This window comes from Carcharodon carcharias, chromosome 2 (genome assembly GCF_017639515.1).
Source record: "Carcharodon carcharias isolate sCarCar2 chromosome 2, sCarCar2.pri, whole genome shotgun sequence".
NCBI lineage: Eukaryota > Metazoa > Chordata > Chondrichthyes > Lamniformes > Lamnidae > Carcharodon > Carcharodon carcharias.
In genome coordinates this window covers 221,616,965-221,644,613 of record NC_054468.1, presented here as the reverse complement: position 1 = coordinate 221,644,613, position 27,649 = coordinate 221,616,965, and the positions used below count along the sequence as shown (strand labels likewise).

Below are 27,649 nucleotides of genomic sequence, written 5' to 3'. Positions count from 1 at the left end.
GGGCGGGAATCAGCAGCGCCCCCGCCGACAATCAGAAGGCCTGTTAAGGCCACTAAAGTATTAATTAACTCTTTTCGCTGCCGGGCCCCAAACCTTACGGCTGTCGGGCAGGCGAAAAGGCCAAGCGGCCTTTGCGCTTTTTAGGACGCCTCATCCACGGGCGGGACGAGGTTTCCAACAGCAAATAAAAATGAAATAAAAAATTTTTACATCTCATTCACAGCAGGTAAGAGTCACGTCACGGGGGCATGTTTACTTAACATTTAAAAAATTCTTCATCTTTGTTTTTCAGGACTCTTCATCTCCCTGAAGCAGCTTCTGTGCCTCAGGGAGCTCCTCCAGCTCCCCACTTGTCCTCCCTCACCCCCCAACACCACAGCACAGGCAGCGCTGAGCGTTGCAGCATGTATTTCACCCTGGGCGCCCGACAAGGGCAAAATTCTGCCCAACGAAACATTTGTGGTGCAAAGTTTTAAATCTGCCTGCTTGGGCGGATTTTAAAGATCCCATGGCACTGGTCCAAAGAAGACCAGGGGAGTTACCTCAAGTGTCCTGCTCAATATTTGTTCCTCAACCAGCATCACAAAAACGGGTTATCTGGTCATTATCACATTGTTGTTTGTGGGACCTTGCTGTGCACACAAATTGTCTGCCTTGTTTCTGGCATGGCATCAACGGCTACACTTCGAAAAGTACTTCACTGGCTGTAAAACATTTTAGATGCCCGGTAGTTATGAAAAGTGCTGAACAAATGTAAGTCGCTCTTTTTCTTTTACCAATGCTCCTGGTCTACCTTATGTACAGGCAAACAACAGTCTGAATGAATATCAGACCCTAAACTATGAATGGGATTTATTTAAGAAAATAAGAGTACCATAAAATGTCAGAACCATATCTACAAGAACTATGTTTTCTTTTATATTTCGGAAGGGCATTGCATTATTTGGACAGTTGGGAGCTGACCTGGATTTTGTTTTAATAACAGGTCATAAGTTCACCTTGGACTGTGGGCAAGCATGCCTTTTCCAAGAAAACACATGACATCAGCTAAATGTCTAGTGTGGCAACTATGGAGGAGAGCTATTTGTTTATTTGAACTGCAATTACTTTAATTGCTAAAAAAACAATTCTGTTTTAAAGGCAAAGGCCTCAGTGATTTACCGGAAATCACCCAACAGAGGAACATTATGTTTCGAGCTTGTTGTTTTGAACTCAGTTGGGATTGGACTGAGAAGGGGAAAAGCTGCCCAGCTCACACTCTCCTTGCCTTGCTTGAAATACAGTGTGGTTATCACTATCCAGCTAGGGATCCTCATCTCAGGGGGTCTGTTTTTGGAAGCCCGAGAGGCTGAGATGAGAAGGATTGTTCCGGCTCTGTTTTCCTCCATGCTGAATCTCCGTTGGAGACAGCCTCCAGACATCTACTGGGACTAGTGTCCTCTCCTGAGGGAGCACCAGATCGACAGTGAAAAAAGCTTTTTTATAAGGTTTTTTCTTCAACCGCCCATCTCTGCAAAGACCCTATTGGTTTGTCCTTTGTTTGTGTGTGTGTGTGTGTATGTGTGTGTGTGTGCATGTGTGCGCTTGCTGGAGAATTTTAAAAGGAATAGATAGTTACACTTCCAGATTACCAGTTCTTGCAACTTATTTTAAAAAAGAAGTTTTGTTTTATAATAAATCAATCATTGAGTTTATTGAAAGAAGCCTGATTAAAGTCTCTTTTATTCTGGGTCTAATAGTAGAGAAGGTAAACAATTGGTTGTTTTGGTGAGTAAATTAAACATTTACACTAATGGTACAACCTGTGGAGTAGTGGGGCTAAGTAAACTGCACACTCCTCCCATCCCAGTCGTGGCAAAGTCAGAGCCAGACAACAGCAGTTGGCTAAATTACAATCGTTCAATGCAGCTACAGAATCTGTTATGAAACATTTGTGAAGCAAAGTTTTAAACCTGCCTGCTCGGGTGGATTTAAAGATCCTGTGGCACTGTTCTGAAGAAGAGCAGGGGGGTTATCCCCTATAGCCTGGTCAATGTTTATTCTTCGATCACAAAGCTATCATATTTTTCAGAATATAATTGTGGGCTATTGTAAAGTAGGCTTATGGTTGTGTGTGTGTGTGTGGATGATTCTGTCTGTGTGGCTGATTTAATTAAATTAGAGATGGATAGACTGCAAGGTTGACACTATCAAAAGAGTTAAGTGTAAAAGGGTGTGTGAAATGCTAATGAGTGAGCTAGGGTAAAGTCAGCAGATAGGGTGTGAATGAAATTTGCATTTTAAGATAAGTGGAGAGGCGTTTGATAGGATAAATAAGGTAGGTTATTACACTGATTTTTCCCAAATGGGCTGACCATAATGACAACATAAAAGATTTTTATATTATGGGAGAAGTAAATTCCAAAGACATGTGGGGGACAATGGGATTTACAACTCAAAGAGGGAAAAATATATTTAAAGAGGGATGGAAGGCTGCGTGAGGTGTTGCTGTGTAATATCTGAAAGGTACACCGTGTGAAACAGACTTGGGGAAAAGCCTCTTGCCACTTTGCAGAAGTCTGCTGTTCCAGTGACCGAAGTTGAAAGCCTTTGGAATTCCACTGTCAAGTGGGTGCTTGTGGTAACCTTGCTGGATTGTCCCTATAAATTTAACATCTATTTTGCACTGTTGCCTTAAGGTGGTGTGTAGTTGGGAGCCTGGTTAACTAGGAATTTTTAGAATTATTATAATATTAAGTAATCATGTGATTGTAATCTTGTTTATGTGTTTTATTCTCTTCTTTTGTTAATAAATGTTTTAATGTAAGTTTTAAAGTCTCTAAGGGTGTTAGTGAACCCATTACTTCTGAAGTCAGTGCACAAATCTTCTTGTAATAAATATAAATTGCAAAACCATTGTGATAGCATGGCCAAATTTCCCTTGTGGATCTGGTCAGCCTGGCAAATACTACCTGCTGTCTCATAACACAAAGACACAGATTATCTGGTCATTATCACATTGTTGTATGTGGGAGCTTACTGTGCACATTATGGCTGCCACGTTTCCTACATTACAACAGTGACTACACTCCTTTGGCTTTAAAGCCCTTAGAGGCATCCAGTGGTCATGAAAAGAGCTATGTAAATGCAAGTCTTTCTTTCTAATGGTGAGTTTCACTATCCCCAGCTTTTTAGCGTAGATTCACGGAAGAAATCTTGTTATTGGGTTTCAATTGTACCTTGCTTTTCCTTTGAAGTAGAAAGTAAAACAAAGGAAGATAAGATAGATTAACCTTCCCCCATCACACTCCACTGGCAAATAAAGAGTGTTCAGACACTGCATTCCATCAGGTTTTCCTGATATAATGTTTACGCCTTCTGAACTGCTACACTTGGTGATAGCCAGTCCATTACCGGGGCGAAGGCCAATGCTGATATTCGCCATGTCTAAGATTTCTACTTTACAACAGCCATTGCACTTTTTAAAAAAAGCTTCACTGACTGTAGTGCTGGGATTCTGGGATCCTGAGGAGTGCTATCTAAATGTAAGTTTCTTTCTTGTTAATCGATTCACTTTGTCACTTGTCAACTTACTTTATGATGGGATTTATGCATCAATCAAAACGGTGTGCATTTCCCCTCGATAAAATGTGCCACCTTTAGCAAGTAAAAGTAACAGTCATACGAATCTATAAATTACCATGATGTTTTTTTTAAAAGAAGGGTGGAATTTGGAACTTAGGGAAGTGGTGGATCGCCCAGTGAATTGAAGAGGAAGAGGAATTGAGTCAGGTGCAAAGAGACATAGAGGTCTACAACACAGAAAAAGACCCTTTGGCCCATCGTGTCTGTGCCAGTCAAACAAGTACCTAACTATTCTAATCCCATTTTCCAGCACTAGGCCCATAGCCTTATATGTCATGGCATCGCAAATGCATATCCAAATACTTCTTAAAAATTGTGAGGGTTTCTGCCTCTACCACCCTTTCAGGCAGTGAGTTCCAGATTCCCACCACCCTCTGGGTGAAAACATTCTTCCTCACATCCCATCTAACCCTCCTGCCCCAAACATTAAATCTATGCCCCCTGGTTACTGATCCCTCCACCAAGGGGAAAAATTCCTTCCTGTCTATCCTATCTACGTTCCTCATAATTTTATGCACCTCCATCATGTCCCCCCTTGATCTCCTCTGCTCCATGGAAAATAACCCCAGTCTATCCAATCTCTCCTCATAACTAAAACTCTCCAGCCCAGGCAACATCCTGGTAAATCTCTTCTGCACTCTCTCTAGTGCAATCACATCCTTCCTATAATGCAGATTCCAGAACTGCACACAATACTCTAGCTGTGGCCTAACCAATGTTTTATACAGTTCCAGCATAACCTCTCTGCTCTTATATTCTATGCCTCGGCTAATAAAGGCAAGTATCCCATATGCCTTCTTAACCACCTGATCTATCTGTCCCGGTACTTAAGGGACCGGTGGACATGTACACCAAGGTCCCTCTGATCCCCGGTACTTCCCAGGGTCCTACCATTCATCATGTATTCCTGGGCCTTGTTTGTCCTGCCCAAGTGCATCACCTCACACTTATCTGGATTAAATTCCATTTGCCACTGATCAGCCCATTTGACCAGCCCGTCTATATCCTCCTGTAATCTAAGGCTATCCTCCTCACTATTTACCACCCCACCAATTTTCGTGTCATCCACGAACTTACTGATCAACCCTCCTACATTCAAATCTAAATCATTTATATATACCATAAACAACAAGGGACCCAACAATATATTTTTGTGTATAATGGGACCATGGGTTTTCTGCCCCACTGTCCAATATAAACCACAGAGTCATCTTTGGTGATTAGAAACAAGTCTGATTCCTCAATTCGTGAGTTCAGACATGCTGGATTCTGACCTGTTTAGTTAAGAAAATAAATTCATTAAGAGAAAAAAAACACTCAAATGACGTTCACATTGAAATAAAAGCAAATTTTGGAACCATATAAGGGGTCCATGATCAGCATCTGTAAAGTGTTGAAGCCTAATTAGGATTTGAGTAACAGGTGGAGATCCTGTTGTTGGAGTTCCTGAGAAGTCAACACTCACAGAATCACCAAAATCATACAATGGGTACAGCACAGAACGAGGCCATTCAGCCCATTGTGTCAGCACTGGCTCTCCGAATGAGCAGGTCATCTCGTGCCATTCCCCCACCTTCTCCACATAACCCATTCTTCTATTTCAGATAACTGTCCAGTTCCCTTTTGAAAGACTCAATTGAACTTGCCTCCACCACAATCTCAGCATTCCAGATCCTAACCCCTCGCTGCGTGAAAAGGTTGTCCCTCATGTCGCCATTGCTTCTTTTGCCAATTATCTTAAATCACTGACCCTCTGGTTCTCGTTCCTTCCACCAATGGGAACAGTTTCTCCCTATCTACTCTGTCTGGACCTCTCATGATGTTGAACACCTCAATCAAATCTCCTCTCAGCCTTCTCAAAAACGTTAACTTATCTTCCTTCCTTACAGGTGACAACAGTCCTACTGAGCTCCACCTGCAATGCCTGGATGTCACCTTAGTATGTCGCAAAGCTTTAAGATGGCAACACATGTTAAAGGAAGTTAGCGTGATTGGATTTGAAGCAGTTTCTGCCAGAACCATTGGGGCTGCTGTCACCAAGTTATAACAGGAATCCGGGAGAGTCATTACTGACAGGAAAAAGCAATGATTGAGATTTCTAATGAAATATTCCCTGCAATGGAATTATCTAACCCATGACTGGTACAAAATAATTGGTTTTGTGGAGCTGCTTAGTGGAATACATTCAACACTCTCAACCCAGTTCCACCTCACGTTGCTATCCACTATTGAGACAAGTCAGCAGGCTAACATGCGAAGATATTTTAAAATTCATTCTTGGGATGAGTGTCACTAGCAAGGTCATCATCTGTTTCCCTGTCCAAAATTGCCCTTGAGAAGGTGCTGGTGAACCACCTTCTTGAACCATTGCAGTCCATGTGCTGTAGGTACACCCACAGGTACTTATCTTAGTGGTTTGACGCAACTGAGTGGCCTTTTCAGAGGGCAATTAACAGTCAACTACATTGCCGTGGGTCTGGAGTCACATGTGGTCCAGACCGGGTAAAGACAGCAGATTTCCCTCCCTAAAGGACAATTAGTGAACCAGAGAGGTTTTTAAAACAATCTGCTGGTTTCATGGTCACCATTACTGAGACTAGCTTTTCATTCCAGGTTTGTTAATTCATTGAATTTAAATTACCCCAGCTGCTGTGGTGGGATTTGATGTCTCTAGAACATTAGTCCAGGCCTCTGGATTATTAGTCCAGTGATTACCAGGACTCTGGATTAATAGTCCAGTGATTACCAGGCTTCTGGATTACTAGTCCAGTGAGTACCAGGCCTCTGGATTATTAGTCCAGTGATTACCAGGCCTCTGGATTACTAGTCCAGTGATTACCAGACTTCTGGGTTAATAGTCCAGCGATTACCAGGCCTCTGGATTACCAGTCCAGTGATTACCAAGGCTCTGGATTATTAGCCCAGTGATTACCAGGCCTCTGGATTACTAGTCCAGTGATTACCAGGCCTCTGGATTACTAGTCCAGTGATTACCAGACTTCTGGGTTAATAGTCCAGCGATTACCAGGCCTCTGGATTACCAGTCCAGCGATTACCAAGGCTCTGGATTACTAGTCCAGTGATTACCAGGCCTCTGGATTACTAGTCCAGTGATTACCAGGCCTCTGGATTACTAGTCCAGTGGTTACCAGGCCTCTGGATTACTAGTCCAGTGATTACCAGGCCTCTGGATTACTAGTCCAGTGATTACCAGGCTTCTGGATTACTAGTCCAGTGATTACCGGGCTTCTGGGTTACTAGTCCACTATGCTACCATTCTTGACAAAGTGGATGATTTCAAGTTGCTGCAGGATGTACTGAGGTATGGACAGGGTAGAGGATATTTTTCTCTTCAAGCAGACTCCTCAGCTGAGATTCCATTGCCTACAACAAATGCCTTAACCTTGGTGAGCACAAAAATGCACCAAACATGAAGGAAGGTAACCTGTAGGTACAATTGGAGTATTAGTCATTATGCCTTGGACAACATGAACACAACATTGGCCATAATCAAGCAAGGAAGTGATAGTGAAGCTGTAGTAAGTGAATGTGAAGATGAGTTGATAAGCAGGTAGGGCAGAGAGAACACAATGCACAGGAGCCTTCTCCAAAGTCTCTTTATTGCTACTTTTCTTCCTAAAAGCGTAATAAAGCAGCTGGAAATACAATTTTAAAAAGAACACAGCCGCCTTCAAAGGGTTCCACTGGAATCATACTTGATGATAGGGTTGTGAGCAGCTGGTAACACATTTGGAAGTTTGGAAGTCAGAAACTGACAACATTGTGGATTGGCATCCAGGACTGCGATGAACACAGAGTTCCCATATGACTGGCTCCTCAATAACAGATTATAACACACACATTTCTCATCAGCGTTCTCCTTCAAAGAAAAAAATCCACAGATCAATCGTAGCTGGTTCTTTGTTTTTTCCCTCCATTCCCAGTCTCTTTTCTCCTGTCAACAATGATTGTAGCCTTCATTATATTGGGATACAAAAGTAAAGAGGTCTTACTGCAATTATGCAAGGCTGTGGGAAACCACACAGTTTTGGTCTCCTTACCTAAGGAAGGATATACTTGCCTTAGGGCAATTAAGGTTGACTACATTGATTCCAGGGATGAGGGGATTGTCCTATGAGGAAAGATTGAGGAAGCCAGGACTTTATTCCCTGGAGTTTAGAGGAATGAAAGGTGATCTCATTGGAGCATACAAAATTCTTAAGGGCTTGACAGGTTAGATGCTGAGTGGATGTTTTCCCTGGCTGGAATTTCTGGGTTTAGGAGTCATAGTCTCAGAATAAGGGGTCAGCTAATTAGATCCAAGATGAGAAGACATTTCTTCACTCTTTCCCTACCCCAGAGAGCTGTGGATTCTCAGTCATCCCATGCATTCCAATCAGAAATCGATAGAATTTTTTAGATATTAAGGACGTCAGGGAATAAGGGGATTCGAGTTTGGCAAGCAAGGTGAGTGGTGCTGAAGATCAGCCACTATCTTATTGAATGGCGGAGCAGGCTCGAAGGGCTGAATGGCCTCCTGTTCCTTTTGATGGGGGTATGTCTGTGGAATTCGCTTCATCCTCATCTGCTGCACAATTCCGTTGCTTCTGGTCTGACAGAGGGGGCAGCAAAGAGCAACGGAAGATTGTTTCACTCTCTCTCTCTCGAGCTTGCTTAGCGGTTCAGTGCCTCTCCATTAACTCCTCAAGGTGGCACTCAGCTTCTCCAGGCCAGGAAGCTGCCACATTTGCCCCTGGTCTTTGTGCTGTGTGGGAACTAGCATTAAGGAGGTGGGAGCACCCAACTTTTCGAGTTGCGGTGGGCGGGGGGGGTGCTGCTGGTGGTTGCAGAGGAGGGGGGAAGGGTGGCAGAGGGAGGGAAAGAAGAAAAAAGAAATCAGCTTGGTGTTCTACTTTCTTGTCAACCTCGTGTGAGGGTGGCAGCAGGGTCACCTCCAAAAACCCTTCGCCATCCGCAATTGCCATGTAAGATTACAGGAGCAGACTGTGAACCACTGAATCAGGCACCCAGAGAATAACAATCCAGAACAAAAAGGTGCCTTCAGGAGGAGAGAAAAGAAATAAAGGAAAGGGAGAAAATACATTTAAGACAGAAAGTCTTTACCATTCATCCTCGAGCAGGCCATTAATGTTATGAGTGGAACGCCACAGTGAATCAAGTGGAGGTGTTTATTAGATTGTACAGTGGGACCAAGATGTCCCTTTTATTAAACAGTCCAGTGAACTGCAACATGCAAATTCTTAAGGTGTGGTTGAACAGGAGTAAGGCTAGAGCGTGCAAGTTCTTGTGAAATGGAGGATGCGCTGTTCCCAGATCAGAGCCAGGCCTTGCTATACTTTCCAGTGAAGTAAGAAACTGAGAAATGGGTTGTGAAGGAGACCTGACCTTTAGGATATTTCGATTGAAGTTATGTGTATAAAGAAAAATAAAAACGTGGGAAAAAAAACATAGGTCACGCACTTGATTCTATGGCTTTTGAGTGTGTTGAAGCACCTCAGGGTGCAACATGATCTGTGTGGAAAACTGGAACACGGTTGCACTTTTTGTGTAGTAGGCATGGTACTGAAGTAGGAGGGGGTTCCGTCTCCACACAGCGGAAGGACCTAGTGAGCAAACTGTATAAAATAAACAGATGGGGTCTCAGGTTTTATGAATAGGTGCAGGTACAACAGCAAAATGGTAAAGCCAAACCTACAGAAATCATTAGAATATTGTGCCCAGTTTTAGGTTCCCTACTTTGATCATTTGACAATCATTGACAGAAATACACAATTGATTTATTGGTAGACTTTGGATCAAACAAACTGATTAAGGCAGGTCACAGGCGCAAACAGCCTCTGAATCCATGGCTCTATCTAAGCATTTCACACTTGGCTGAATCTTTAATCCCAGAAAAACAAACATCTTGGGTTCTGACAGGTTGATCCAATTCCGTAGGTGACTTTAACTACTTGACATCATTAAGATATGGGAAGTTCACCCACCAGGATGATGCTGAGTCTACAAAGAAGGAAACATTATAAGAGGCAGCAAGATGGTTCATCTACTTTAAGACAAAGGGTTACAAACAGAGGGCGTATACAGCTCTGTAACTCAAATTTGTTGCAGAGTTCATCTAGCACAACTGTGCATCCCGTTTGGTGCAGTCTATCCCAACGATTGCTCATACCTCATAGTAAACTTTAATGTAAGCTGTATCAGTTTGATTCTATGTCTTTACCCTGTGTTAGGTCAACAGTTATTGATAGTATAACTTTGGTCCAGCATTATGGGAACATGAAACACATTCACACACCTGCACATCAGTGGGCAAACACACACACACGCAGACACACATGAAAGCAGGTGCATGGGCAAGCACATACACACAGACGCACGCACAGGGAGGCAGGGGCTGGTTTGGATCTGTTCACATCTGCTCAAGTCTGCTACTGAGCTCGGCCTCGCATTCTGCCAGGATCTGCTTCAGGTTTCCAGTCAGGGAATGTTCTCTTCCGTGGGTCACCTTCAGAATGTCAAACGCCTGGCAGTGAGAGAACAAAAAGTTAGCATGACACTCCATTGCTAAACACGCAGCTCACTTCCAGTCCCTCTCTATCTCGCAGCCTACGATCCCCGCTTTTGTACAAGGTGACTGACAGATGAGCTGTACAAATTCCACCCTGTAATAGCAGTGCCTCAACAGCCATTTCCCTCTATCTGCTCAGAATCAGGATGCCAGGGCTGAGCTCTACAGAACCGTATAATGTTATGCAAATTTATACCTTAACCGGCAAAACAGCAAGAATAACAGATAATAACTCGGCTGCTGCATTGCTAAACACCATATAATTTTTTTCTCTCTGCATATGATGAAAGAGAATGGGATTGAACTATCTATTAGAACATGGCACTGCACAAACAACAGAACATCTGAAATAAATCCTAATTTGTTGTTATGCTAATGCCCTTCAGTTTAATAGAGTCCCCTCCAAAGCAATTAACACCAGAATTCATTCTTCCCAGAGATGGACTAAGGGAAGGCGGATGAGATAGGTGCAGTGCTCCAGTTACCTCAAAGGCTCATGTCACAAGCAGCCTGCCAAGATTCTCTAATTAAGGTCACTTGATTTGTGGTGTTTAAGGACAAATTCCAAGAGATTCGGGGATTTTGAATGTGTGTTGTAGGGGCCACATTCCATAATTCCATCCAATTATAATCATGGTCACTGGCTTACAGCGATTGAACAATCCCATTCCACCTTCATTGTATGTGATTCCAGGATCCTCCCTTGTGTTTTGGGATCCCATTTTGTAACTCTGCCCGTTTTTATGTGAAAGCCGCAAATCAGTGGCTTTGTCTCGAAAAGTGGATCATGTTTAGCAGAGGTTCATGTGGAATCATCTCATTTTATTGTGACCTTATTCTACCCACCTGGTTTCAACAATATAGGAAATTATTCAGATTGGGGAGGATTACGCTGGCAAAGGGATTGTAATGGAAGAAGGGTTATAATTGAAGAGGGGTTATAATTGAAGACGGTTTATATTGGAAGAGGGGTTATATTGGAACTGGGGTTATGAAAGAATTAGAGTGCGAATGAAGAGGAATTCCTTCACACAAATAAAACCTGTAATGCACAACCCGAAAGGGTGGTGGACTCAGGTTGTACAGGAACTTTCAAAAGGCAATTTGACATGAGCTTGAAGAGGATTAGAGTTGCAGGGAAAAAGTTGGTCCGTGGGACCAAACTGGACAGTCCTTTCAAGGAGCTGACACAGCCACAATAGGCCGAATGGCCTCCTTCTACGCTGTAAGATTCTATAATGTGAGAAGGATAGAATGTGTGCTTTGGACCAGAGAACTCTCCTCAAGCAAAGTGCATGAGTATAGTGTGTCAGCGATGTGGGTATGTGGTATAGGATTCTCAGGGCTCACTGACCTGCTTTAGTGTGTCCAGTGCATGCCTCAGCTTCCCCTGATGATGTTGCAGCTTGCCCACTCTCATTAGTTGGACTCCTCTCACAGGATGAGGACCAGCGTAATACAGCCTGGAAGCAGATACAAGGTACAGACCAGTTTCAGCGAGAGCATGCTACAGTACTGGGCAGCTTATGGTAAATGTCACACATAATATGATCTGCAGGCTGGCTAATTCATGAGGAACCAAATGACAAGATAGAGAGGAATGTCGTTGACCTCACAAGTCTATATCTATCCTATGTTATAGTTCCCTTCCATGGTGGTTCCCTGGGATGTTAGGCCTCTCCAGGAGACGGACGAGGGCCACAAGAATTACTGGTATTTAAGCCAGAATAATGCCAGGATTGAAACGACAGGTACTTCCAAATTGATTCATAATGCCTACCCTGGATATCTGCAGGGAAAGTTTGCATAAATTCGGTTATGAACTCAAAGAGTACAGTGCTTATTGTACTGTCTATATCAGAACTGCATGTAACAAGGCTGCTTCCAGTCAGTGCCTTACGGCACAGCTCATATGACTGTGGCAAGCCAGGTAGCACATATAGTACGTGATTCCATTTCAATCCAGATATATTCTGCCTGGGAAAGTCTCAGAATCTGTCTGGGGACAAAATCTTGGAACAAGAGTCATTAACGCCATAAGAAGGATTTTGTTAATAAGAAAGCGATTTGAACCCTGGTAACTCTGCTGACCAGGAAGCAGATTTTCAGAAGAGGTACATTAAGAGAGCAGCAATATGCGGCCAATCATGGTACAATATAGTGGCCGATCATGGTACAATATGGTGGCCGATCATGGTGAAACATGGCGGCCAATCATGGTGCAACATGGCGGCCAATCATGGTGCAACATGGCAGCCGATCATGGTACGTCATGCTGACCAATCACGGTGCAACATGGTGGCCAATCACGGTGCAACATGGTGGCCAATCACGGTACAATATGGCGGCCGATCATGGTGCGCATTGGTGGCCGATCATGGTACAATACGGTGGTCGATCATGGTGCAACATGGTGGCCGATCATGGTGCAACATGGTGGTCGATCATGGTACAATATGGTGGCTGATCATGGTACAATATGGTGGCCGATCATGGTGCAACATGGTGGCCAATCACGGTACCATATGGTGGCCGATCATGGTACAATGTGGTGGCCGATCATGGTGCAACATGGCAGCCGATCATGGTGCAATATGGTGGTCGATCATGGTGCAACATGGTGGCCGATCATGGTACAATATGGTGGCTGATCATGGTGCAACATGGTGGCCGATCATGGTACAATATGGTGGCTGATCATGGTGCAACATGGCAGCCGATCATGGTACGTCATGCTGACCAATCACGGTGCAACATGGTGGCCAATCACGGTGCAACATGGTGGCCAATCACGGTACAATATGGCGGCCGATCATGGTGCGCATTGGTGGCCGATCATGGTACAATACGGTGGTCGATCATGGTACAATATGGTGGCCGATCATGGTGCAACATGGTGGTCGATCACGGTACAATATGATGGCTGATCATGGTGCAACATGGTGGTCGATCACGGTACAATATGGTGGCCGATCATGGTGCAACATGGTGGCTGATCATGGTGCAACATGGCGGCCGATCATGGTACAATAAGGTGGAAGATCACTGTGTAAAGACCTGCTACAGAACTGCATTGCCAATATGATGATGGAGAGAGTCTAGGTTGGAGTTATATTTCCTGTTATTCTGATCTTCCTTTGATTAACAGCTATTATCTGCCGCTCTGTCTTGGGATTGTGGATATTCACAGCATAAAGGGTTGCCTCTGAATCAGAAGGTTATGGGTTCAAAACCCACTCCAGATGATTGCCAGAGGTGCATTCCTAAAACGAGGCCCTGTCTTCCCCTTTGGTGGATCAAAAGATCCCATGCCACTATTCATAGAAGAATAGCTTTCCATGGTGCCCTGTGCAATTTTTATCCCTCAAGCAACATCGGCAGAAACAGAAAATCTGATCATTTATCACACAGCTGTTTGTGGGACTTTACTGTGTACAAAGTGGCTGCCACATTTCTTACATTAGAAGTGATACACTTGAAAAAGTATTTGAGTGTTTGTATAAAGAGCTTTGGGATGTCCTGAGGCTGTGAAAGACCCTATATAACTATGAGTTATTTATTTTTATATATACCAGTGTCTGGAAAATCAGGTATTTCAGCTCCCCTAAGTTCACCCTAGTGAAAGCTATTTTGGGTGGACGGTTTTTGCCTGTGTGCCCATTGTGTGTGTTGTTTCCCACACTTATATCCGAGCTCAATAGTAGCTTTGAGGTAAGTGACTAACTATGTGCATGTGTAAGTATATAAAAGGTCTTTAATAACAAGATATCCCATGACTAACTGGCAAAAGAAGCAATGGCGACATGAGGAAACACTTTTTCACCCAGCGACTGGTTAGGATCTGGAATGCGCTGCATGAGAGTTGAACCCATAGATTCAATTGAGGCGCTGAAAAGGGAATTAGATTATTATCTAAAAAGGAAGAATGTGCAGGGCTACGGGGAGAAGATAGGGGAGTGGCACTAGGCAAATTGTTCCTTCAGAGACCCAGAACAGACATGACAGGCCAAATGCCTCCTTTTATGCTGTGACCATTCTGTGATTCTCTGACCGCAGAGAGAGAGGATTTGCAATTCAGTTGACAGGAATAGACCCAATCTACAATCTAATACCTAATGCACATTATGATTAGAGGTTAATGATCTTTAATGTTGATGAGTTTACAGCAGAACAGGTCTATGGCTACCGATGCTGTGGATGCATCCTTTGGTGCCTGTGATTGGAGGTTCTTGCCCTCCTTACACCCTCCTTTCACACATTCAGTGGTCCCCTGATGCTTTCTATTACATTGGCTGTATCTGCTTCCTCTTCCTCCCGACACAACTTAAATCACAGACAAAACAAATGCAAACAATGGTAATATTACAACAAAACCCCCAAAAAGTGAAGAAAATGTATCCACTACACCAAAGTAGAACAAAAGGAACATAGAAACAAAAGTAGGCCATTCGGCCCCTCGAACCTGACCCGCCATTCAATAAGATCATGGCTGGACTGTTCTTTAACTCCATTTACCCACTGTGGTTTTGTAATTCTTAATACCTATCTGAACAAAAATGCCTAATAAGACCATTAGAAATAGGAGCAGGAGTGGGCCATTCAGCCCCTCGAGCCTGACCTGCCATTCAATAAGATCATGGCTGATCTGATTGTGGCCTCAACTCTATTTGCTCCATGCGCCCCCAGAACCCTCGAGTCCCCATGGAGGTCAAACTCAACTCAGCCTCCACTGCTCTCTGGGGAAGAGAATTCCAAAGGCAAAAGACTCTATCGAGCTGAATTTTCATGTAAGATAGTTGAGACTGGATGGCCTAAAAGTTAATAAAGAGATGTTCGAAATGCCTCGATAGGGTCCCCAGGACCAGATGAGATGCATCTGCGGACGCTGAGGGAAAATGCAGATGTGTTGGCCATAATTTTCTGATCGTCCTTAAATGCAGGGATGGTGCCAGAGGACTGGAGAACAGCAAATGTTAAGCACTTGTTGGGGAGGGGATGGACAAAACCAGTGAAAAAGGCTGGGGTGCGGTGGGGGGTAGGAATAACTAAATCTCAAAGCCATCTTGGGAAATCCAGGGCTTATGGGAATGGAACCTTGCCTTGGGATGACAAATCTATTCCCTGTCAACCTGCTGCCTAACCTGCGCAGTCAGCAGCTCCAGACACAGGGCCTGGCCTGTAGTTACTCCCACAGCTGGGAAGGTGTAAGCATCATAGAGGAAGGCTACGTTACCAACAAAACGAACAAATCACCTTTGCTCAGTAAGCCACTGCCTCGTGAAAACACAATCGATCCCTGAAAATCACTGGGTGTGTGTCAGGATTGGCGAGTGTGCCGATTCTCTCGCCAGAGGCGTGTCTTTTAGAAAGCACATGGGGAATCAGCCGCTCACTGCTGGTGCCAAGTGGATACCCCCTTTTAAAGTTAGCAATGACGAGTTAATGGAAACAGTCAAGACCAGTAACGTCATCCAGCTGCTCCATGAGTGGCTTATTGACTGAAGAGAAAGATCAAAAGCTCTCCCTGCAGAACATTTCAATGAGTCTAATATGGAAACCCATACAGAATCATGATTCGGAATGTCCAGTAAAAGGTACTTGTACTAGGTGCTGCTGCAGTGATACACAGTGTTGGTCAGAGCTCATCTGCATGCAGTCTTCAATTTCAGATGCCTTGTCCATCGAAGGAGAGACTATCCTTTAGGTAAGCATGGCAGATTTCTTTCCCTAAAGGACATTAGTGAACCAGATGGGTTTTTACAACAATCGATGATAGCTTCATGGTCAAGACTAACCTTATAATTCTAGATTTATTAACTGAAATTAAATTCTATCATGATAGGATTTGAACCCAGGGCCCCAGAGCATTAGTCTGTGCCACTGGATTGCTAGTCTAGTGACATTTCCACTACACCACCATTGCCCACTTAAGTCACATCAACTCTTTCCGATCCAATTAGCTATTTTCGATTATTCTTAACCAAGTACCTTGAGCAAAGACCAAACAATAAAGTGGTAACTCACATTAACATTCACAAATGCTGGAATTAATTACTAACTTTTGCTACCTTCACCTACCAGGTCTATCCTGTTAAAATGTGTTAAACAACGTTTCTGAAGGACTCGATAATTAAATCAGATAAAAACTCAAATCAACTGTTTAGAAAAGACCCTCCTGAAAATTTCTCTTTCCTCGTCTCATAGTCCGTTATGGAAGTTGTGGCCTCTTTGATAGTTAAGCTGGTCTTGCCTTCTGTACGTGATACAGATGTCAGGGCTATTCAGACATAAACTGTGTCTCTCCATGGCTGCTTTGGTTGGGAACAGTGTGGCAGGTGAGACTGAGCTACTGTAAAGGAGCTGAAGTATTCCAAAAAATTAAAAGACAAGTTGGTTGACTGAAGTGGGAAGATCACTTAAATGGGATTAAAGCGCTGTCAAAAATCAAAGGACATACATAACCACATTCTTTATCATTTCCTCTCTAATCATGTAGTGCTGCACATAGACAGCTAGTTAAAGGGAAACCTAACTTCAAAAGAAACCTAGAAAGTCTCTGTTTTACCCCTGTTTAAAATAGGGTTTTACTTTTCAATGGTAACATTTACACCACAAAAGTGTCAGGCAATGACCATCTCCAGCAAGAGGGAATCTAACCATCGCCCCTTGATGTTCAATGGCATTACCATCACTGAATCCCCCATTATCAACATCCTGGGGGTGGTTACCATTGACCAGAAACTGAACTGGACCAGCCATATAAATACTGTGGCTACAAGAGCAGGTCAGAGGCTAGGAATCCTGTGGTGAGTAACTCACCTCCTGACTCCCCATGGCCTGTCCACCATCTACAAGGCACAAATCAGGAGTGTGATGGAATACTCTCCACTTGCCTGAATGAGTGCAGCTCCCACAACACTCAAGAAGCTCGACACCATCCAGGACAAAGCACCCACTTGATTGGCACTCCATTCACAAACATTCACTTGTTCCACCACCAACGAACAGTGGCAGCAGTGTGTACCATCTATAAGATGAACTGCAGTAACTCAAAGCTCCTTTGTCAGCACCTTCCAAACCCACGACCTCTAACACCAAGAAGGACAAGGGCAGCAGATGAATGGGGACACCACCACCTGCAAATTCCCCTCCAAGCTACACATTATCCTGACTTGGAACCATATCACCGTTCCTTCCCTGTCGCTGGGTCAAAATCCTGGAACTCCTTCCCTAACAGCACTCTGGGTGTACCTACATGGACTGCAGTCGTTCAAGAAGGCAGCTCACCACCACCTCAAGGGAAATAAGGGATGGGCAATAAATCCTACGAATGAATAAAAAAGTTTATTCAACAATAATGGCAACTAATATTTATATATAATTATTCTTATATTTAGTTCCTTTAAATCCCAAGATGCTTCAGAGGAGTTTTATAAAGTAAAATTTGACACCAAGCCACTTAAGGAGCTATTGGGGCAGATGACCACAAGCTTGGTCAAAGGGGTAGTTTGTAAAGGGCTGTCTTAAAGGAGGAAAGCGAGATAGAGTTGTGGAGACCTGTAGGGAGGGTATTCCAGAGCCCAGGGCTCTGGAGGCACAGCCACCAGTGGTGGGGCAATTAAAATCGGAGATGCTCAATTCACCAATAAAAAACATTGTTGCTTGGAGCCACAAGTTGCTGCAGTGCAGAAACCCCAGCTCCTAACATTGCTTACACTGCAAAGCAGATGTCACTGCTTCCTCAGATCTTGTGATCGTTACTTTAGCTCCCACGTTTGTTCTCGTTTAGAATTCCTAGCAGAATGATTCAGTTAAGAGGGTAAGATAAGATGCTGATTTCTTGCCCGCTCCCTGTCAAAGTGATTTAGCTTTCCCAGGATCATTTTAATTGAACAGGCCAGGCAGGATCCCCAAGGGACTGGGAGCAAATATTCCTCTCTGGTGATTCCAATGAAGAGTAAAATCGAATGGGTGATAAAATTGGGGATTCACCCACAGCAATGTGATTGACTTTTAATTGACCTTTGAAACAGCCTAGCAAGCTATGCTGCTGTATCAAACCACTACAAAAAGTCAAATAAAAGCCATTGGACCAGCCAGCATTGGCCAAGAAACCAGATACAACAACAGTACACACTCCCCAGTCGACTCTGCAATGTCCTCCTCACTAACATCTGGGGACTTGTGCCAAAAATGAGCCAGCTGTCCCACAGACTAGTCAAGCAACAGCCTGACATGGTCAAACTCACCGAATTATATCTGACAGCCAATGTCCCAGACTCTTCCATCACCATCCCTAGGTATGTCCTATACCACCGGCAGGACACACCCACCAGAGGTGGCAGCACAGTGGTATACAGTCAGCAGGGAGTTGCCCGGTGAGTCCTCAACATTGAATCCAGATCCAATGAAGTTTCAAAAATAAAAACAAAAAAACTGCGGATGCTGGAAATCCAAAACAAAAACAGAATTACCTGGAAAAACTCAGCAGGTCTGGCAGCATCGGCGGAGAAGAAAAGAGTTTCGAGTCCTCATGACCCTTCGACAGAACTTGAGTTGAGACTCGAACTCAAGTTCTGTCGAAGGGTCATGAGGACTCGAAACTCTTTTCTTCTCCGCCGATGCTGCCAGACCTGCTGAGTTTTTCCAGGTAATTCTGTCCAATGAAGTTTCATGCTGACAGGTCAGACATGGGTTAGGAAACCTCCTGCTGATTATTACCCAACGCCGTACCTAAACTGAGATCCACTTAGGGGAAATACCGAGGGTAGGAGGAGGAAAGTGGGGTACTACACAGGTACGCTGGGCGGGAGACTTCAAAGTTCACCACCAAATGTGGCTTGGTAACACCATCCTTGACTGAACTGGCCAAGCCCTGAAGGACATGTCTGCCAGACTGGACCTCTGGCAGGGGGTGTGTGAACCTACATGAGGGAAAAAAAATCTACTTGACCTTGTCCTGATCAATCTAACTGTTACGGATGCAGCTGCCCACGACAGTATTGGTAGGAATGATCACTGCACAGTCCTCGTGGTGTTGAGATCTCATCTTCACAGAGAGCACATCCTCCACTCTATCACTGGCCTTCCCTTTTGTTCTTCTTCCCACTATCCCCCTATTTCAGTTGCTCAAAACCGATTAGATTTCTAACTTTTCCCAGTTCTGCTACAAGATCACAGGCCTGAAACATTATCTCCGTTTCTTACTACCTGGCCTGCTGGGCATTTCCAACATTTTCTGTTTTGTTTTATTTCATCCAAATAAGGAGGTAGTTTTCCTATTTCTTAAAGAGTTTATAATTGCGCCTTTCGAACATTAATGGCTGTTTGGTTTACTGAACACGCTCACCTCTGCGTCAGATGGTTGTAAGTTAAAGTCCTACCAGGATGAGCGTGCAGAATCCAGACTGATAGTTCAGTGCAGTACCGAGGGAGTGCTGAAGAGTGGCTGTCTTTCAAAGGTGATGTTAAACTGAGGTTCAGATGGCTCTCTTAGGCATATGTGTAAAAGACGATATCACACTATTTCTGAGGTGTAAAGCATATACAGATGTTCTGACTAACAGTGCTCCCTTAACCATCACTGCAGAAACAGATTGCTGCTACTGTGACCTAACATTGTAAAAATAGCTGCCATATTTACCTACATAACAACAGTAATTACACTTCTAAAAGTAAGTCATTACTTTTGGAATCCCATGGAACATCCTGAGGACATGAAAGATCCTTCAGAAAAGAAAGACGTGTATTTATACCGCACCTTTCACAACCATAGGATATCCCAAAGCACTTTACAATCAAGGAAAATGTAGTCACAGCTGCAATGTAGGAAACACGGTAGCCAATTTGCACACAGCAAGCTCCCACCAATATCAATGTGATAATAAGCAGATGATCTGTTTAGTGATGTAGATGGAGGGATAAGTATAGGCCAGAACACCGGGGAGGCCCTGTCGTTTGTTGGGACAATGCCGTTGGATCTTTTACTCACCCAAGAGGTCAGGCAGGGCCTCGGTTCAACATCTTGGGAAATGCTGACCTACAAGGGGAATTGGGTGTCCTTGTACACCAATCACTGAAAGCAAGCATGCAGGTGCAGCAAGCAGTTAAGAAGGCAAATGGTGTGTTGGCCTTCATTGCGAGGGGACTTGAGCACAGGAGCAAGGATGTCTTACTGCAACTGTACAGGGCCTTGGTGAGACCACCCTGGAGTATTGTGTGCAGTTTTAGTCTCCTTACCTAAGAAAGGATATGCTTGCCATAGAGGGAGTGCAGCGAAAGTTCACCAGGCTGATTTCTGGGATGGCAGGATTGTCGTATGAGGAGAGATTAGGCTAACTAGGCCTGTTTTCACTGGAGTTTAGAAGAATGAGAAGGGGTCTCATTGAAACATATAAAATTCTGACAGGGCTGGACAGACTTGTTGGAGGGATGATGTTTCCTCTGGCTGGTGGGGGGTGCGGGGGGGGGGGGGGGGGGGGGGGGGGGGGGGGGTGTGGGGGGCGGTGGTGGGGTGTGTCACAGTCTCAGGATACAGGGTAGGCCCTTTAGGACTGAGATGAAGAGAAACTTCTTCACTGCGAAGGTCATGAACCTGTGGAATTCTCTACCACAGAAGGCTGTGGAGGCCAAGTCATTGAATATATTTAAGAAGGAAATAGATAGATTTCTTGACTCTAAAGGCCTCAAGGGGAATGGGGACAGAGTGGGAATACGGCGTTGAGACAGAGGATCAGCCATGATCATATTTAATGTCAGATCAGGTTCGAATGACCTACTCCTGCTTCTATTTTCTATTCTCATTCAAAAGAGGACACCTCTGACAGTGAAGCACTGTCTCAGTACTGCACTGGGAGCGTCAGCCTAGATTTTTGTGTTCAAATCTCTGGAGTGGTTCTCAAACCCACAACCTTCTGACTTGTGAATGAGAGTGGTATCCACTGAGCATGGTTTACATCCTTAATGCACGTTCTTTTCTTGTTAAACATTGATGCTTACCTCCTGATGGATCAGCTTCTAGAGGACAAAACAATAATTCACCAAGTTCAGAGCACCTTACCAAGTAACTTGCTTTTAACATTTCCTTAATTGGAGGTACTACTGTCATGAATTAATAGCATCATTTCTGACTACACTTTAGCTGGGGATCTGGTATTTATCTAGTCATTTTTTTTTTGGTGAGTTAATTCTTGTGTTGAACATGAAGGATGTGAGAATATTTTTACACTTGGCGTCTTCTACCAGCACACCTGAGGGTTACAGATTCTACTGTCTCACCCACCTACTCCCTTGTGAACTCGGAGCTGCAGCCACTTACTGCACCAGGGCGCCTTTCCATTTCTCAACTCCAGTCGGTCTTCTGGATTCATACCCACTGGCTTCAAACTGTCCTGTTCAGATGGCATGTGTTGAAGAAAATGTTGAGGGCTTCTCAGACTTTGACCTCTCTCAAAAGGCCACCATTGACAAGGAGACACAACACCGGATCAGCTATGCTAGTTCAGCCTTTTACAAACTATTGCAATGAGTGTTTGACAACAAAGACATAAGGAACATACGAATTAGGAGCAGGAGTAGGTCATTCAGCTCCTCCGCCATTTGATAAGATCATGGCTGATCTGATTGTAGTCTCAACTCCAGTTACCTGTCTACCCCCGATGCCCTTTGACTCCCTTGTCGATCAAGAATCTATCTAACTCAGCCTTAAAAATATCCAATAATTTCCGTAAGTCAACAAAAATCTTAGCGTACAGAGCAGTTACCATCACCACAGTCCATACTGATACTGTGTATCAGTGACACATAAGAGGGCCAGAGAAATTCCAACAGCAATCCCTCCGTCACGTCTTCCTGATTTCGACAGGGGGGCCTTGTACCTTTCATGAAAACAGCTCCACAAACGTTTGGACAAAACTCCTGCAAAATCAACTACAATGGACTGGTTACTGTGTCTGAACAGCCAAAAAGCATCTCCCCCTCAAGGTCCTGTTTTCTCAATTCTCAAATGGCCAGCGTTCCAGGAGAGGAAAAAGGAAACATTTCAAGGGCACTCTGAAGCTCTTGTTGAAGCACGGCAGCACCGACAGTCATGACTGAGAGGAGCTTGTTGCCCGTTGTTCAGAATGGCGGCAACCTGCCCATCGAGCTGCACCAAGCTTTGAGTCACAACATCTAAATCCTGCGCTCCAGATCCCACTCCCTCATGGGACATCCTGCCCCACGTGCCTGAAGTGGCTTGAGAGTTGGCCTCTTCAGTCACATGAAGACCCACGACAGGAAACCAAGACCCTGAGCTGAAGACCCAGCCAGCGATCACAACAATGATTTATTGTGAGGGGAATTGATTACAAGTTGTACAGGGCACTGGTGAGGCCACATCCGGAGTATTGTATACAGTATTGGTCTCCTTATGTAAGGAAAGATGTAAATGCATTAGAGGCAGTTCAGAGAAGGTTTACTAGACTAATACCGGGAATGGGCAGGTTGTCCTATGAGGAAAAGTTGGACAGACTAGGCTTGTATCCGTTGGAGTATAGAAAAGTAAGAGGTGACCTGATTGAAATCTTTAAGATCCTGAGGGATCTTGACAGGGTAGATGTGTGGGAAGGATGTTTCCTTTTGTGGGAAAGTCTAGAACTAGGGGTCATTGTTTAAAAATAAGGGGCCACTCATTTAAGACAGGGATGAGGTGAATTTTTTTCTCTCTGAGAATTGAGAGTCTTTGGAATTCTCTTCCTCAAAAGGCAGTGGAAGCAGAGTCTTTGAGTATTTTTAAGGCAGAGCTAGATAGATTCTTGATTAATGAGGGGTGAAAAGTGATTGGGGATAGGCGGGAATGTGGGGTTGTGGTTGCATTCGGATTAGTCATGATTTTATTGAATGGTGGAGCAGGCTCGAGGGGCCGAGTGGCCTACTCCTGCTCCCAAGTCATATGTTCGGATGTAGATGGCACCTGAAAAATTTGCAGCCACAGCGAGGAGGAGGTGTTTAAACCATCGGCTTGTCTCACACGCATCAACTGTGATGCGCAAACTCGTACCTGAGCAGCTCGAGAGCGCACGAGGTAGTCATTAAAAAGATCTCACTGAGTGTCAAGGCACTTATTTCTGAATGAGAGACAAGCTTCTCAAAACAAAAAAAGTAACTGCGGGATTCCATCATCATTCAAAATATTTCGAGGGACCTGGCTTCCAACAACGAGGGTTCAGATGCAAGAGTTGCCATGGAAACAGGATGCGATCTTCAGCGAGAGCGCTCTGTGAAATTTTTCTTTCAGCCTGCTGACATCCAAAGCGAGTGCTTCAGTCTGGCCGGGAATGTGGTGGTGATTTATAATTAATGATGGTTGACTGCTTTGCATTGTACTGAGGAATTGAGGTTAATCTGCAGGATGGGAGTGCGCCCTGCATTCTTCGATGAGCCTGCTTCGCCCTCAATCCCTGGCACAGTGCCCCTGAGTTTATTATCTTGTGCTTTTGAATTATTTAGCGGGGAAGGTTAGGGCTTCCTCAGGGCATTGCTGCAACAGTGTGTGACGGGCTTGACTGACGTTTGTAGCCTCGGAATTGGCAGAGGGGGAATCTCTCAAGGTTCACGAAGGCAGGCGGGGAGAGGGTGGGCGGTGGGAAGACATTCTCAACAGTCGGTCGCTTGGCGGGCGGTGATGTCTTATCCGATTGAACCTGTACCAGTTCAAAATTGGCAACGGATCGTCAGGAATTCTCATCCCCACCCCCGCACACCTCAGGTCCAAAAGTGGGTTTACGGAGATAAAAGTACTTTCAGTTTTCTCACCGTTATAAGAACGTAAGAAATAGGAGCAGGAGTAGGCCATTTGGCCCCTCAAGCCTACTCCGCCGTTCAAGGCCAAGGCTGATCTGATTGTGGCCTGAACTCCACTTTCCTGGCTGCCCAGAGTTAAGGGGGTGGCAGGCAGGTGGGATTCTGGTGGAGGTAAGCGAGGGGGTGAAAGGTCATCAGGAGTAGACAGAAATGTGGAGCTGAGGTTACAATCACATCAGCCAAGATCTCATTGAATGTCGGAGCAGGCTCGAGGGGCCGATGGGGCCTACTCCTGCTCCTGATTCGTATGTTGGTATGGACCACAATCAGATCAGCGAGGAGCTTAATGAATGGCACATCAGGCTCAAGGGGCTGAGCGGCCTACTCCTGCTGCAATTTCTTCCGTTCTTAAGTGTTCCTTTCTGCTTCATCTACCTTATTTATTTTCTCTTGAATGCATCGGCGACCCCCGTGCCTCACGAGATCCATATTCCAACCACCCTCTGAATAAAGGTGCTTCACCTGAAAGGGTTGGCCAGCTCACTGCATCGGCACCGCTCACCTCCTAAACCAGCGACCACCACCCCACCCACCCCGCAACCACGGCCACCAAGGCACCCGGTCTCCAGCTTGCACTGAATCAGAGATCGGAGGGTGATGCGGGATCCCTTGACTGTGCGTGTTGTGATGCGTAAAAGCCCTTGAAAAGCAATTCCAGACGAGCGGATCAAGGGAAAACACCTAATACCCTGAAGATGAAAATTCCTTTCGCCCTGCAAACCGTGTAATTCACACAAGGCTTCACACCTATTCTGAGCAGCGGTGATAAGAGTTCCCTTTCTATTTCTCACAGGAGGGCTTGTCTAACCCTGGGAACCGGAGAATTAGACTCTCAACTGCTGCTCCGTCAGGGAGATTCATCCGAAACACACAGGAGCGGCGATAAACTGTGCCGGGCCGGAGAAATGTATTAATCCAACATATTAAATCTGGCCATGTCCTACCCACAACACACTCGACCCTCATGTTACTGAATGTACTGTGTTTGTATAATTTGGCAAGCCCTCATTCTCCCCTCGGCATGAGAAGGGTTTGTCATAACATTGGGAAGTCCGAGGAGGTGGCTCTGCTCCGGTCAAGGTTTGCTTCCATCGGCTTCAGCCCGGGGCCTGTGCTGTCCTGAGACAGGATTTCTGTTCCTGATCTTCATCCAGGATTTTCACTGCGTGGGGTTCTGAGTTCCCGTCGTCAGGCTCAGAAGTGCAGTGGGGGGGGGGGGGGGGGGGGGGAGTTGTGCGAGAGGGTGGGGGAAGGGGAGTTGTGTTGGGGTGGGTTGGGGAGGGAGAGTTGTGTGGGGGAGGGTGTGGGGGTGGGGGAGTTGTGTAAGGGGGGTTGAGTGGGGGAGGGGAAGTTGTGCGAGGGGGTGGGGAAAGGGGAGTTGTGTTGGGGTGGGTTGGGGAGGGGGAGTTGTGCGAGGGGGTGGGGAAGGGGAGTTGTGTTGGGGTGGGTCGGAGAGGGGAGTTGTGCGAGGGGGTGGGGAAGGGGAGTTGTGCTGCGGTGGGTCGGGGAGGGGGAGTTGTGAGGGGGTAGGGGAAGGGGAGTTGTGTTGGGGTGGGTCGGGGAGGGGGAGTTGTGCGAGGGGGTGGGGAAGGGGAGTTGTGTTGGGGTGGGTGGGGGAAGGGGAGTTGTGTGGGGGTGGGAGAGTTGTGTAGGGGGGGTTGTGTGGGGGACGGGGAGCTGTGTGGGGGTGGGTGGGGGATGGGGAGTTGTGAGGGGGTGGGTGGGGGAGGGGGAGTTGTGTGGGGGTGGGTGGGGGAGGGGGAGTTGTGTGGGGGTGGGGGAGTTGTGAGGGGGGTAGGGGAGGGGGAGTTGTGTGTGGGAGGGTGGGGGAGGGGAAGGTGTGAGGCGGGGGAGTTGTGTGGGGGAGGGTGGGGGAGGGGGAGTTGTGTGGAGGGTGGGGGAGGGGAAGGTGTGGGGGTGGGTGTGGGAGGGGAAGCTGTGTGGGGGTGGGAGAGTTGTGTAGGGGGGTTGTGTGGGGGAGGGGGAGTTGTGCGAGGGGGTGGGGAAAGGGGAGTTGTGTTGGGGTGGGTTGGGGAGGGGGAGTAGTGCGAGGGGGTGGGGGAATGGGAGTTGTGTTGGGGTGGGTTGGGGAGGGGGAGTTGTGTGGGTGGGGGAAGGGGAGTTGTGTGGGGGTGGGTGGGGGAAGGGGAGTTGTGTGGGGGTGGGAGAGTTGTGTAGGGGGGGTTGTGTGGGGGACGGGGAGCTGTGTGGGGGTGGGTGGGGGAGGGGGAGTTGTGTGGGGGTGGGTGGGGGAGGGGGAGTTGTGTGGGGGTGGGTGGGGGAGGGGGAGTTGTGAGGGGGTGGGTGGGGGAGGGGGAGTTGTGTGGGGGTGGGTGGGGGAGGGGGAGTTGTGAGGGGGTGGGTGGGGGAGTTGTGTGGGGGTGGGTGGGGGAGGGGGAGTTGTGAGGGGCGTAGTGGAGGGGGAGTTGTATGCGGGAGGGTGGGGGAGGGGAAGTTGTGAGGTGGGGGAGGGTGGGTTGCGTGGAGGGTGGGGGAGGGGGAGTTGTGTGGGTGTGGGAGAGTTGTGTAGTGGGGGTTGTGTGGGGGATGGGGAGTTGTGGGGGGTGCTGGGGGAGGGGGTGTTGTGTTGGGGGCGGGAGAGGGGTAGTTGTGTTGGGGGGAGTTGTGGGGGAGGGGGAGTTGTGTGGAGGTGTGGGGGAGGGGGAGTTGTGAGGGGTTTAGGGGAGGGGGAGTTGTGTGCGGGAGGGTGGGGGAGGGGGAGTTGTGAGGGGGTTAGGGGAGGGGGAGTTGTGTGCGGGAGGGTGGGGGAGGGGGAGTTGTGTGGAGGGTGGGGGAGGGGGAGTTGTGAGGGGTTTAGGGGAGGGGGAGTTGTGTGCGGGAGGGTGGGGGAGGGGGAGTTGTGTGGAGGGTGGGGGAGGGGGAGTTGTGAGGGGGTTAGGGGAGGGGGAGTTGTGTGCGGGAGGGTGGGGGAGGGGGAGTTGTGTGGAGGGTGGGGGAGGGGGAGTTGTGAGGGGGTTAGGGGAGGGGGAGTTGTGTGCGGGAGGGTGGGGGAGGGGGAGTTGTGAGGGGGTTAGGGGAGGGGGAGTTGTGTGCGGGAGGGTGGGGGAGGGGGAGTTGTGAGGGGGTTAGGGGAGGGGGAGTTGTGTGCGGGAGGGTGGGGGAGGGGAAGTTGTGAGGGGGTTAGGGAAGGGGGAGTTGTGTGGAGGGTGTTGGAGGGGGAGCTGGGTGGGGGTGGGTGTGGGAGGGGGAGTTGTGTGAAGGGTGGGGGAGGGGGGAGTTGTGTGGAGGGTGGGTGTGGGGGAGGGGGAGTTGTGAGAGGGGGTGGGCGGGGGTCAGATGCCCGCACTATGTGAGAAACAGTCACTCAATGCGGTTTTCCCTTGGGGGGCTCCAGCTGGTCAAGGCCGGGCCTAGTTAAAGGCAGCGGGCAGGCTCTCCAAGCTGAAAAGCCAAGCAGAGGCCCGGCCAGCCTGAAAGCAGCAGCTGGATGCCAGGGCAGGTAATTGTGAGGGGAGGGGTGGGGGGCATCGAAATGGAGGCGTCCTCTCTGCAGCTATTTTAAAAGTGAAGTAAGTAATGGCCTTTACAGGTAGGCCCAGCAGGGTTGGCCAGGGTGTTGGGGAGGTCTGCTGC

General features: G+C 46.7%; 1 protein-coding gene across 5 annotated transcripts in view; it reads right to left on the bottom strand.

Annotated features, from left to right (window-relative positions):
- Positions 1-9,400: 9,400 nt before the first annotated feature.
- smyd3 (SET and MYND domain containing 3) overlaps positions 9,401-27,649 on the bottom strand; it is a 921,006-nt gene continuing 902,757 nt past the window's right edge. For all 5 annotated transcript variants that reach the window (XM_041182999.1, XM_041183000.1, XM_041183002.1 and 2 more), the window contains 2 exons: positions 11,568-11,676; positions 9,401-10,168 (listed from right to left, as the gene is read on the bottom strand). In XM_041182999.1, the coding sequence (XP_041038933.1) occupies positions 10,055-10,168; positions 11,568-11,676 (223 nt within the window). In that variant the 3' untranslated portion in view covers positions 9,401-10,054. The remainder of the gene's footprint in view (positions 10,169-11,567; positions 11,677-27,649) is intronic.